The sequence below is a fragment of the Leptonotus elevatus genome, chromosome 7 (assembly GCF_054856555.1).
Source record: "Leptonotus elevatus isolate MCC_2025b chromosome 7, RoL_Lele_1.0, whole genome shotgun sequence".
NCBI lineage: Eukaryota > Metazoa > Chordata > Actinopteri > Syngnathiformes > Syngnathidae > Leptonotus > Leptonotus elevatus.
The window spans coordinates 5,234,587-5,246,755 of record NC_141245.1 but is presented as its reverse complement, the minus strand read 5'-3'; the positions used below and the strand labels follow the sequence as shown (position 1 = coordinate 5,246,755).

The 12,169-nt window shown below is 40.3% G+C and overlaps 1 protein-coding gene across 4 annotated transcripts in view; it reads left to right on the top strand.

The window, feature by feature from the left end:
- The first annotated feature begins 575 nt into the window (after positions 1–575).
- Positions 576–12,169, top strand: part of ecel1 (endothelin converting enzyme-like 1) — a 50,070-nt gene continuing 38,476 nt past the window's right edge. Inside the window, exons 1-3 of one of the 4 annotated variants that reach the window (XM_086081363.1) lie at positions 576–736; positions 7,871–7,970; positions 8,812–9,988. In XM_086081363.1, coding sequence (XP_085937489.1) covers positions 9,131–9,988 — 858 coding nt within the window. In that variant the 5' untranslated portion in view covers positions 576–736; positions 7,871–7,970; positions 8,812–9,130. Of the gene's footprint in view, positions 737–7,870; positions 7,971–8,808; positions 9,989–12,169 lie in introns of all 4 variants that reach the window. The other 3 variants (XM_086081362.1, XM_086081364.1, XM_086081361.1) reach the window with 3 other exon arrangements.

The window sequence follows — 12,169 nt, the reverse complement described above, 5'->3', positions numbered from 1 at the left end:
GCTGAGACAAAAATCTATATCTGATGCCCTCACTAACACTTGCAAACTATTGCCACCCTGTGGGATACAGGCTTTATAAGGGTGTAGTACAATTTTCATTAACAGAAACTGTTAAATGCAATACATTGAATAACTTAAATTGAATTATATTGTACTTTTAAAATGTTTGCTACATGTTCAGTGTTGATGTTCAAACTGCTAAATTTACTCTAACTTGTACCTGACTGTCTCACTTGTCATGAAAACGTTTGCCAACTATGCTATTGTATTTTAATGGTGGTCATGATGATGGTACTTGGGGAACTAAAAAAATTTAGGCAGCACAAAAAAAAACGTTTGAGAACATCTGCAAAATAAAACCTGACCTAGTCGAGTTGACACAAAAACTGTCAAAAATTTTTTTTAATAGTGGCCAATTATTAAACTTTCAACATCTCTCTCTCTCTCTCTCTCTCTCTCTCTCTCTCTCTCTCTCTCTCTCTCTCTCTCTCTCTCTCTCTCTCTCTCTCTCTCTCTCTCTCTCCTTTGTCCCTCCCTCTCGCCTCCCTCCCCCTCATACTAGTTGGGAAGCTGTGGGCTGCAGCGGCGGCAGTAAACGGTGCACATCCCGGTGTGTGTGTCCGTGCCAATCTCCGGAGGGAAGCGGATCACCTACTTGACTTCCAGTGGAGCGGATCTCAATCATCTCTCAAGCACTTTTACCTTCTCACCCGCTGTTTTGATTTACTCTCCACAGGTGAGCTCCCGCTACTCTTGTGCGTGTTAGCCCTCACGTTTAGAATAGTGCTTTAGAATACCACACTGCAGACAGGTGGTCTATGCAATTTCACTTTGGACAATAGGGTGCAATTAATTAGAAACTGTAACTTGGGGAAATAATTACAATCAAGGTACTGTTCGTCACTTTAAGCACAAACAGTCCTATGGTAGCTGTTTGAATGGTCCGTATACACACATTAAATTGTTTTTGAGTAGTGAACACTTCACAGTTTGTTGTTTTTCTTATATTCCTCTTTTGTTCTATTGTTAACCCTTCACGTCTTTGTTATTCAATCAAAGTGACTATCCGTGGTTGCGTTTTACGCACACTCATGCATTTGCATCCGTGCCTTGCGTCACAAAAAAGTTCTTAAAGTATAAGAAAGTTCACATTCAATTTACTGCTAAGGTTAATATTTTTCTCCAATTCAAAGCCTTATATTATATGGTGAGAAAATTTGAACCAGTCTCCCAGTTATTGTGTATTAATATATTCATAATCTAAATGAATAATAGAAGCTTTCAATCATAAACTTCCCAGATTCAGTGCTCCCCACGTGTGTTTGCGTGCGTGTAGGATCGTGTGTGATAGATAGCTAAGATGAAGCAAGAATGTCAAATAAAAATAGTATAAAAACAAGTGTGAGCTATTAATATACTGTGAATTGTAAATGTACAGTACGTGTGTGAGCCATCTGTTAACATTTTTATGGTCCCTTTGTAATGTTGTTTTTGTTGTTGCTGTACTTTTTGTTATTGTTGTTGTTGTGGCTAAATTATCCCAGTGGTACAAAAAATCCCAAATGCAAGGCTGATTTTCAAACCCGTAGCCATCAAACTAACCATTGCTCTCTAGTGTAGCCTCTGGCAGCTGCTGATAAGAGTTGAGTCCCAGTGCTCCTACAGTAAGTTTTGAAACAATTTTGATCTTGGGATAATAATTGAATCGAAAGAGAACAAACTTTAAAAAAGGGGGGTGGGGGGTATTATAGATTTTATATTTGGTCACCCCTGGAAGTCCTGAACTCTGTATTCATGATGAAGCGAAGAGTTATAGTTTGTCCATGATTGCACTTTCAAAAGACACAATGTCGCACTATAGTTCCTCTCTGCTCCAGCCAGCAGTTACTTTTCCAGAAAATGTTCTAAAAATCAATATAACACTAGCCTACTCAATGCCAAACAGCAAGCAGACATACTGTGTGACTCATTGGTGATGGCAGTAATATTGAATAGAAGCTTGAATTGATGCGAGAAGGCTATCGTGACAGTTCTTAAAAGAGACATTATGCAATGCCTCATATTATACAGACATATTGCACATCGGAGTCAAAATACCCCAGTAATGGCGGTACACTTATGATTTATACAAAACCTTTCGCAGATCTCTTGAAAGCAGACAGTTTTGGGATCAGATGCCAGTTTCATGTAAATGAGCCATTTCTGTACCCATCTCACTGCAGAGGACATCACATTACCACAGTTGGTTTAAGGCCAAAATCAAAATGTTTGCTAATGAAGAAAAGTAACGCAAGCGCCCAAAGCCTCTGATGTCACAGTTGGGGAAAATTTTGAAGTTTACTTGGTTGCACAGTCTTTGGTATGTCCACTTATTTTTGCAATTGTTCCTGTTGTTCCTTTTAGTAAGAGAGTTCTTAAAAGTATTCTCACACAATGAAATTTGTTCTGTGCTTGGGCACATTGACACCTGGGGCTCTATTTTCATCGCTGGTGCAAGTCTGGCGCAGTGAAAATGTGGGTTAGATCGTATGTTGGGAATGTCACATGCAAGCAAGCCAGCATATAAAAAAAAAAAGAGTGGTTGCGCAGTTGTGGGTGTGAACAGAACCAACATGATTTGCAGCCAATCAAAGCGGCTCCATTCCCTTTAAATTAGGCACAATGACAGTGTTGCATGGAGACGTCTCTGTGCAGAAAAGGAGGCAGCGATCCGTGCATGACTGGAGCATTTTGGCAACAGACAATGATAGCGGGTACACTAATTAAAGTCAGAGTGAGCTGGTGGTAACCGCTGGTGACTTAAATTTGTCTGAGGAGCTCATATATTTATCTCCACCCCAATTCGTTCATGTGCCCACTGTCGCTGCGTGCCAGCTAATGAGATAATTTAAAAACTATAATAATGATTGTATTATAATAATGATAACACAAAAAAATAATAATTAGGGGCATGTGGTATTGACAGTATATTTAATATAAGGTATGAATTTGCCCAAAGTTAGAGATGTTCCCCCTACCGTCCAACCGCAGTAATGCATTTTGACGTTGACATCTTTGTATCCCCTCCCATGCGCACTGCTCAGTGTGACAGAATTGCCATAAATGAGGGGGGAAAACACGTGCCATTGCTGTATGGGCAGTTCCAAGAGAAAGGGGGGAAAAACCTATACTACAGTAATATAATCAATATGTAAACTATATAAACCTTTATTATTAGTCACACATTGGAGAAATTTTAATTTTTTTCAGCAGCAATATTTGTACAAGAAAAAAAAAAGTGGCATAAAACGCTAGCATATCCAATAGCATATCCAATCTACTGTATCAGCAATGTTATTTCAATACTGAGTTTTAATTTTGACGTTTGAGAGCTGATTAATTTATTTGCTGGACTTGCTTTCCTTACTACGATTGAAACCAGAATAGGTAAAGGCTAATTAATCCATGGACACTGATATTTGAATGAATTATAGAAAAGTAAACTGATAGCCTGTTCTACACTACTTTCCTTTATCATAGCAGGTTTTTTTTCTTCACTATTTTGCACCAGTGAGTGGTAACTTTTAATTCTGACCTAATTAATATTTGTTTTCTCTTTGTTTATTTTATAGATATAGCTTCTCTAATTAACTATAATCAAAACGATCCAGAAATTAATAATTCATAAAATTATGATTTCTTTAAAATATTTTTTAACCTTTATTTTATATTGTGATATGCACCGTTACCGTAAAGGAATACAATTGATACCGTGATATGAATATCGCCCAGCCCTATTTTTTATGCATTCAATTAATTTACTTCTACATCAGGGCTTGATGTCTGCAATTGTCATACTTATAAATGAAATACAATGACATCCACAAACATATTCACAGAGCTCACAACCTGTCTGCCCAAAATTGCGTTAGAGTCTAACGGTTAGACCATTGGTCTACCTACTGCACCACATTTAGTCATGGTACCAGCAGACGTTAAGTTAGACAGACTTCCTGCCACACATACCTAACCTACCTAACTCTGCAAGATGTATTCTCGCGGTATTTGTGAGTTCACGAGAATACATCTTGTACTGAGCCCGTTGATTTCCACCGATCTGGTTCCGACCAATCACAGAGCGACATTGTGTTTGGGGCGTGATATGCAGCTGTGACAAAACCAGGAAGCGCGGACGCTGGGAGAAACAATCAAACCTAACATGGATGAATGGACGCTGCAATTAATTATGTTCTCGCAGATTCACTCACCGTTTCCTTGTTGAACAGCGAGAGGCGCTTTGTGCATTTTTAGCTGGTAGATGTTCATGCATGCCCCCCCTCCCCCCATTGACGAGAACAAAGATGACATTTTCATCTGTGGCCGTGATTAGTAAAAAAAAAAATCGTGTACACGAGGCCGCATCGTCCAATCAGCTCGAAGTATTGTAGAGAATATCCCGCCTTTCCCGAGCAAATCACCGTGGAGCAGTTCCAGGTTGATATTGTGGAGAACTCCCTTGAGTGAATCACAATATCATTCTAGCTATTGCCAGGTTAACACACACCCTCACTACGCCACAATGACCCTCTTGGCCCAAACAGGTCAGTGAAATTGGCAAACAAGCACAGCGAGCCTTTTGCATGTACCAAAGTCAGGATATGCTAGCATTCCCACATGCAAAAAAATACAACATACTTTTAAAAACAATCAAAACAGAGCGCCTGATGTGTTTTTTTTTTTTAGTCCTCTGTTGAAGTTCAGTACACTTTATTGGTCTTGGCATGAACACGCACTCAACCTGGATGTGTTGTACTTTGTGTAATAAACGCGCTTGTGTCACACAATAAAATAACCAGAAACACTCAATAAAATTTGCAAAGTCAGGAAAGTTGCAATTATAAAGTGTTTCATTAAGAAATGATGCTACAGGGCAATGGGTTATCAGACTGAAGTTAGGGCTATTATGATTGAATTGGCTAAGTGTGATTGTGTGTTGCAGTTTAAGGGACTGCTGGCTGGCCTGACTTATCATACAGTAGCAATCCCCTGATAAAACCCTGTGTTGCTTTGTCTGACCGGCGGCATTTTCAAGAGTAAAGCTTAAGTATTTGAAGGGCCAACTTATAACTTACATACTTAATGTACAAGTCTGTCACATTCAGTCACACACAAGGTTGTCATTGCTTGAGTTCTCATTTCTTAACATGTTCTCCAGTCTAATATGGAGAAAGGGGGGTGGGGAAGGCATCTAATTTGGACCATCTGGCAAGTGTTTGGAATTATCCAGTAATTATAGTTGTAGTAATAGTAACACAGGTGCAAATAATCATGCAGTTGAGCAATTGTGCATGAATCCAAGTTTTCTGCAGATATTTTCTTAACAGCAGTGATCAGTGGACTCCAGAGACCCAACTACCACAATATGTATTTTTTAAGACTTATCAAGAACTGTTTGTGATGAGCATCATTGGAAAAAGTGTTCCCTCTACAAGTGATGATTACCCCCACTTATGTTAAGAGAATACTTTCAAAGGTGTTCCATATACAGCTGTTGCGCTGTACAGCTTGCTTAAGGTGTCTGCTGTCTTGAAAACGCTGCCAAAGTGCCATGTCTCATCAGATGTGTGCTTTCCACGTATGTGTCTAGTGTCCAAATTGCAGTGTGTGCGTGTGTGTGCGCATACACTCCAGCCTAAGTTACCCTCAGATATCAGAGGCTGTCATGTCCAGTAAATAGCCATTCATCACACATAGCATTCTGGGATGAAACCCACAAGATCCAATCCATTATCCATACACTGGTTTTCTGTGTGTGTTGGTGTGCGCGTGTGCTATTTGTGTGTGTACTTGGCTTAGGTAGGTGTGTGTGTGTGTTGCCATAATTTATTGTAGTGTTTAGGGAGCTGTGGCACAAGGGAGTGTACATGCATTTGAAAAGCAGAGGAGAGTAGTTGCAAAGAGAGGAGGCATATATCTGAATCATGTAATCCAATAAGCTGTGCATTATAATAAGTAGAGGTAGAGGGAATATGTGCTCATCCATTAAGTACATGAAACTGCGGTCATGATATATAGCCTCACAGATATGGCAAATTTCTTATCGAGCACGTGTACAGAAGTGGAGGTTTGATAGATGAAAAATTGGATGGACACTGACATCTCTTAGACATTTGAGCATTGAATTTCCTCAGTTCTTACCCCAATTTTCCGCCCTTTTAGATGCCCAACTTGCCTTGAACTGCACCACACTTTGTATCACGACTAACACTATGAGGAGAGTGCAAATCACTGATAGCCAAACAACAGAAACTCAAAGGCACTAATGACATTAAGGTTCTTTACTGGGTAAACTGAAAAATAGGACAAAAAAATAAAAATGCATCTCAAGTTGGGTCTGTCTGTCTGGCTCTGAAGACGGTACCTCACACGTCAATGACATCACATTGTGGAGCGAGTTCCTCACTACCTCCGATGTCAGGGCGGGCATGTGAAGCCTAATGTCACTTTTTTATTAATAGGAGTTCCTTTGTCATAAGCCTGTGATAGAGCCTAATTACTTAAACTGTGATGATGATTATGATGATGATGATGATTTTGCTAGTAATTTGAATTACACACAATTAAAACACTGCTGTTTTGTATACAAAGGTGATTGTGTTTGTTGGGAATTTTTTTTTTCTAATTTATTCACTTCTTCTATTTTATTTTGCTAAAAGATCATACACTAGTAGTACATTCTCCACAGATTTAATATTCATCTTAGCGACTTCTTAGACTCTATTCTTATATACAGGCGCACATGCGCCCGGCGTAAAAACAGGCGCATCTCAGTTTTTTTGTTTGGGGACGTGTTGCGCCTCTCTGGGCATTCCGGAGCACACAGCTGCTGCTCCACTGGAAAAACGGGCGCATTGTAATTTACGTGCCAAGGCAAGTCTAGTTTAACAATTTTTCAAATTAGTTTAACGCACTATGCCTCCCTCATCTAAAATTTGCTGACAAAAGTAGACAAAATCTTAAACTCTGTAAAACCAGGTCTATCTAGTGGCGCAGGTGGTATAAAGCAATTACGGCAACATGTATGGTGGATGTCATAGTATTTTATTGATGAATGTTACAACGGCGTGAGACAATCCTTCTGAATCATTGTGGAAATCCATTTATTGAAGGAATTATTATCATTATCATCTTAAAAATATTGGAATAGCACAACCTGGCCGTGCCTCTGGTGGGGTCACAAAAGTCTGCACGATCGGAGGGTGCCAGCCAGTCTCCTATTGCTCTCGTCACATGCAGTGTACCTGTTTAAACGCACTATGTGCACATTCCATACCTCCACAGCGCACAATGGCAAAAACACCCCGTTACCAAAAAAAAGAAAACTCCACCCATTTGCACATTTAGAATGTGCTTTGCACTAGACCTGCGTAGGCCACGAAAATAATAAAATGAGATGATCTCTTATTTGTATATGTGTGTGCTTGCAAGTACGGTATTACAAGCAAGGTATTCACAGATCAGGTATAACTGATGGTCTTCATAGCCCTGAACAGGTTGCCTCTGGCTGACCAATAACCCGCCCAACACAGTTATACAGATGTACACACTCACAGCGCTACAGCAAGACTTATCTGTCAGGCGCTCGTATTGTGGTGTGTGATATCGCCTACGGGCAGTATGGCCAGTGGATTAGTAGGAGCAGACAGCCCTGGACTATTTGTAGTTACCTTTCCCATGTGAGTCTGCGTTGCTGCATTGTTGAGCATTATTGTTGTTTTTTTGTTTTTGAAAGAGAATGCTTTATGATGTTTTCATGACTGAACTATACTGTAGATATGGAAAGCTGATTTAATATTGAATCTGATCAAGATTGAATTTGTTGTGCTGATAGGGTACTATTACTGTTCCCTTGGAGACAACATGGATCTGGATGAAACCTTCCCTTCTTTTAGCACACATGGATGATAGTCATTGAGCCATTCATTTCTCAGGTGACAAAGTTTTATGCTTTTCTTTACTCTCCCTGAGTGCATTTTATTTTTAAGCAAACAATTATGGTGCCAAACCCAACCTCCAGCTTGATAGCTAACGTTTTAGCTCTTTTCTCTTTAAAGTTGTGAGACCTCCAAAGTAGGGAGAGACTGATAATCTATTGGGAATTTTGATGAATACCAGTATCGGGCTTTTTTCAAAATCTGACGGCTAAACCATTTTAATCTCAGGAAACTATTTATTTAAAATTGTAGTTAACTTTATAAGACATGCTGCTGACCCTGGGAACCTTTTGAACCTTTTGTTTTTGTTCCGACATTAAAACAAAGAAATGTGAACGTTTAAGATTTCAGTTGAGTTTTTTTTAATTTTGGAAAAAACAGACCTGTGGTATTTACTTCTTTGTTTGTATTTAACTTTTTAAGACGTACTGATAACCTTGGGAGCTCCCTGAATTTTTATTTTTTTAAATTTTTAATTAGGTATGTTGTCTATGATAAGCATTCATGCTTTAAGACATTACAACAAAGTCAAGAATAGCATCTGTATTTAAAAAAATGTTGACGTCAATACCGCGCCCCCCCCCTTTTTTTTTTAGGAAAATTAATATCGGCCTCAAATATCGGTTATCGGCCTCCTTGACTACCAATAATCTGAATTGGTATCGGCCCTGAAAAAAAACATCGGCCTATCTCTATTCCAAACTTCTTTAGACAGGTTTAGCTGCCATGCAGTAGAATTGGGCAGAATATGTGAGAAAACTGTGCCAAAAGTTTGAATTCCCAATGTTCAATATTTCTCTGATGCCCCCTCCTAAATCAATCTCAATTTCATCAGCAGGTGACCTGGAACTGGTTGGGAAGGCGGAGAACAAATGGAAAAGGAGCCAGGAGAACAAGGATGAGCGAGATAGAGAGCAAGACCCGTGAGATTCCTCATGCAGAATAGAAGTCCTCATTCTGCCGTCTTGTGATTTGAAAGGAACAAAGGCAACGTAGCCTAAGAAGGCCGTATCCTCCGTGTTTTGCCCTGTGTGGCCTCCTTCTATTTATCTCCGTCGGAGTCATGGTCTTAATCTGAACACAAAATAAATCCCCTTTAATCCCTTACCCCCCACAGCCGTCTGCTATTGACATCTAATTCATAACGTCCCATTGTCATGGAGAAGACGTACTCACTAACCGCACACTATGATGAGTTCCAGGAAGTGAAATATGGCGGCCGCTACAGCAGTGACATCCTCAGTAATGGTATGAGCCTTCACTTGGGTGGCAGTCTAGACCGTCACATGGCGCATGGGCGGGGAGGCACCTGGTCAAATGGCCGCAACAGAGATGCGAGCAGCACGAGCAGCAGTGGCGGCCTCCCCCGATGGAGCCGGAGGGAGATTTGCCTCCTTTCGGCTTTGGTCTTCGCAGCGGGAATGTGTGTGATTTTGGGAAGCATGCTAGCACTCAAATACATTTCGTTGGAGGCCCAGCAAGATCCGCAGTGCAGGCAAGACTGCCAGCGGAGACGCGTACTGTTGCGGTCAGCGCGTTTTGTGCAGGCCAATATTGACCCCACCATCCAGCCCTGCCAGGACTTTTACTCCTTCGCATGTGGAGGCTGGTTGAGGCGTCACGCCATCCCAGAAGACAAGCTCAGCTATGGAATCATTACAGCCATAGGAGAGCAGAATGAAGAAAAACTGCAGCGCATCCTTCTGGAGCCAATTCAGAGGCGTGAGCCCGACTCGGCCGAGCGCAAGGTCAAGGAGTTTTATAGATCTTGTGTCAACATCCAGGAAATTGACAAGCTGGGTTCGGACCCCATGATGGAGGTGATTGACAGCTGCGGAGGGTGGGATCAAGTCGGGGCTCCTCCTGGTGCTGCTGGCTGGGAGAAAGAGGGCGCCCCACAAAGACCAGATTTCAACGAGCTCCTTTATAGAACGCAGGGCGTGTACAGCACTGCCGTGTTCTTCTCTCTCACCGTCAATGTGGATGACAAAAACTCTTCTCGGAATGCAATCAGGGTGAGAAACAGTGTCCATTTCTAAGGTGCGCGTGTATCCGTGTGCGAGTGTCATTATGCTAGAAGATTAATCCTCTGACAACACAGATTGTTGTTACAGAAGTGACGACTAATTAGAGAATGTTTAAACAATGGAGTTGAACTTGATCACAAAGAAATGTTCTTAGTCTTAATACAATGACTACGTTTACATGCAGTCAATATTCGGGTAAAGGTCAGAATTACGGTTTCTGAAACAATCAAGGTTTACATGCGTGGCGGACAGAGTCTCATTTGTGCTCGATTGGAATACCCCGTACAACGTAATCACGTAAAAAAAAAAAATCCGCTTTTAACATACTATACGTTCAATAAAAGACATTATATTGATGTCACTCACCACGCTAAATAAAGTAGTCGGTTTCCCCAGAATTGTGCTTCTTTGCTGGGAGCATCATGTTTGTTGACAACGGCTTGAGTATTTCCAGTGGGTTACATGCCAGAAGCACGGACTTATACTTGTATTTACTGTATGTGTATATAGGCACAAATTGTGGCGTTTTGCCGTAGAGACACAAAATAATGTGACACCGCAGCGGAGAAATTAATGCATTCAAGGGAGGCTCCTTTAGCGAGTAGTACGGAGCTGCGTATACAAGTTGTGACTACAATAGACCAAGATTCCTTGCAAGTCAAATAAGTGATGAAGAAAAAAAGAAGACAAAGAAGAAAATAGCAAGCATGCGCACGGTGAAGAAGAATGCAGAAAAATTATTCTGGTTATGAAAGGAGTACCTTTTAAAAACCCAAATAAAACCATATTCCGGTTATTGCGCATGTTTACATGACCTAACAAAACTCGAATATTGCCAATATTCCGGTTTTAAAAGGTTTATTGCCTGCATGTAAACGTAGTCAGTGAGTTGGAAGTAAAGAATAACCGGTCACACATTTTTTCCATTTAGGCAGATGATTTACTGGGTGATTCCGTTTCGGACTTGATGAATAGACAGCCAATCCAGAGACCCAACAATGTGTATTGAAGCCATTAAAAAGTTAAAACATGTCTCCTTAACATCCTATCAACCATCTAGCAAAATGTTATGCAATACGGTCACTGCATTAAATGACTGTATGTCCGATTTGTTCAACTTTAACATAATGCACATGCATTAGGCTCTGAAGTTGACTGGCAGTATCAAATACATGTAAATATCAGACAAAGATAAGCCTAGTAAACATAAAACACAGTTTATAATGGTGATTATTATATTTATCATAGGTCAAAATGTCTATTCAAAACTACCTGGCCCTGTGTGGAAAAAGTACTTGGCCCCTAAACCTAGGAAATGGTTGAGCCACCTTGAGCACTAACAACTAAAATCAAGTGTTTTCTGAAATTTGCAGTGGGTCGCTTATCTCTCAATGTAGATATATTGGCCCACTTTGCCTTGTCAAATTAATGAAACTCTTCAACACAGGATGGATTTTGAATATGAACGGACTTTATAAGGTCATGCCACAGCAATTTGATTTGATTCAAGTCCAGACTTTGACTCGGTCACTCCAAAACCTTCATCTTGTCCTTTTTTAAGACATTCAGAAGTTGACTCTCTGAAGAAGAATTCATGGTTCAATCAATAACAAACAGGTTGTCCAGGTTCTGAAGGGGCAAAGCAGCCCTAGACCATCACAATACCATCATCCTTTTTGGACTCCTCGTATGATGTCCTTTATCGTATGTGAGATGTAACAAGACAAACACCTTCCAAAAAGTTCAACTTGCGTCTAAAAGTCTTGGGGATCATTCCAATGTTTTTATTATTATTATTATTATTATTATTATTATTATTATTATTATTATTTTGTTTTTTGCAAAAGTAAGGCAAGCCTTCCTTTTTAGTCAGCAGTGGTTCTCACATTGAACACTGCCATGGATGTCATTTTAATCCCGTCTCTTCCTTATTGTTAAGTAACGGGAGGCCAGCTGTTTTTTAGATGTTGTCCTGGGTTGCTTATGACTTCCTGGATGAGTTTTCACTGAGATTTTGGGGTAGTTTCTGTGAGCCAGCCACTAACCGTTTCCTGGATGACAGCTAGGAATTTCTTTGCATTGTGAAATTTTGTTGCGGCTTTTGGAGAACTTTTGGCCAATTTCATTTTGTCAGACAGTTTCTGTTATGGGGCATATGTTATTATGTTG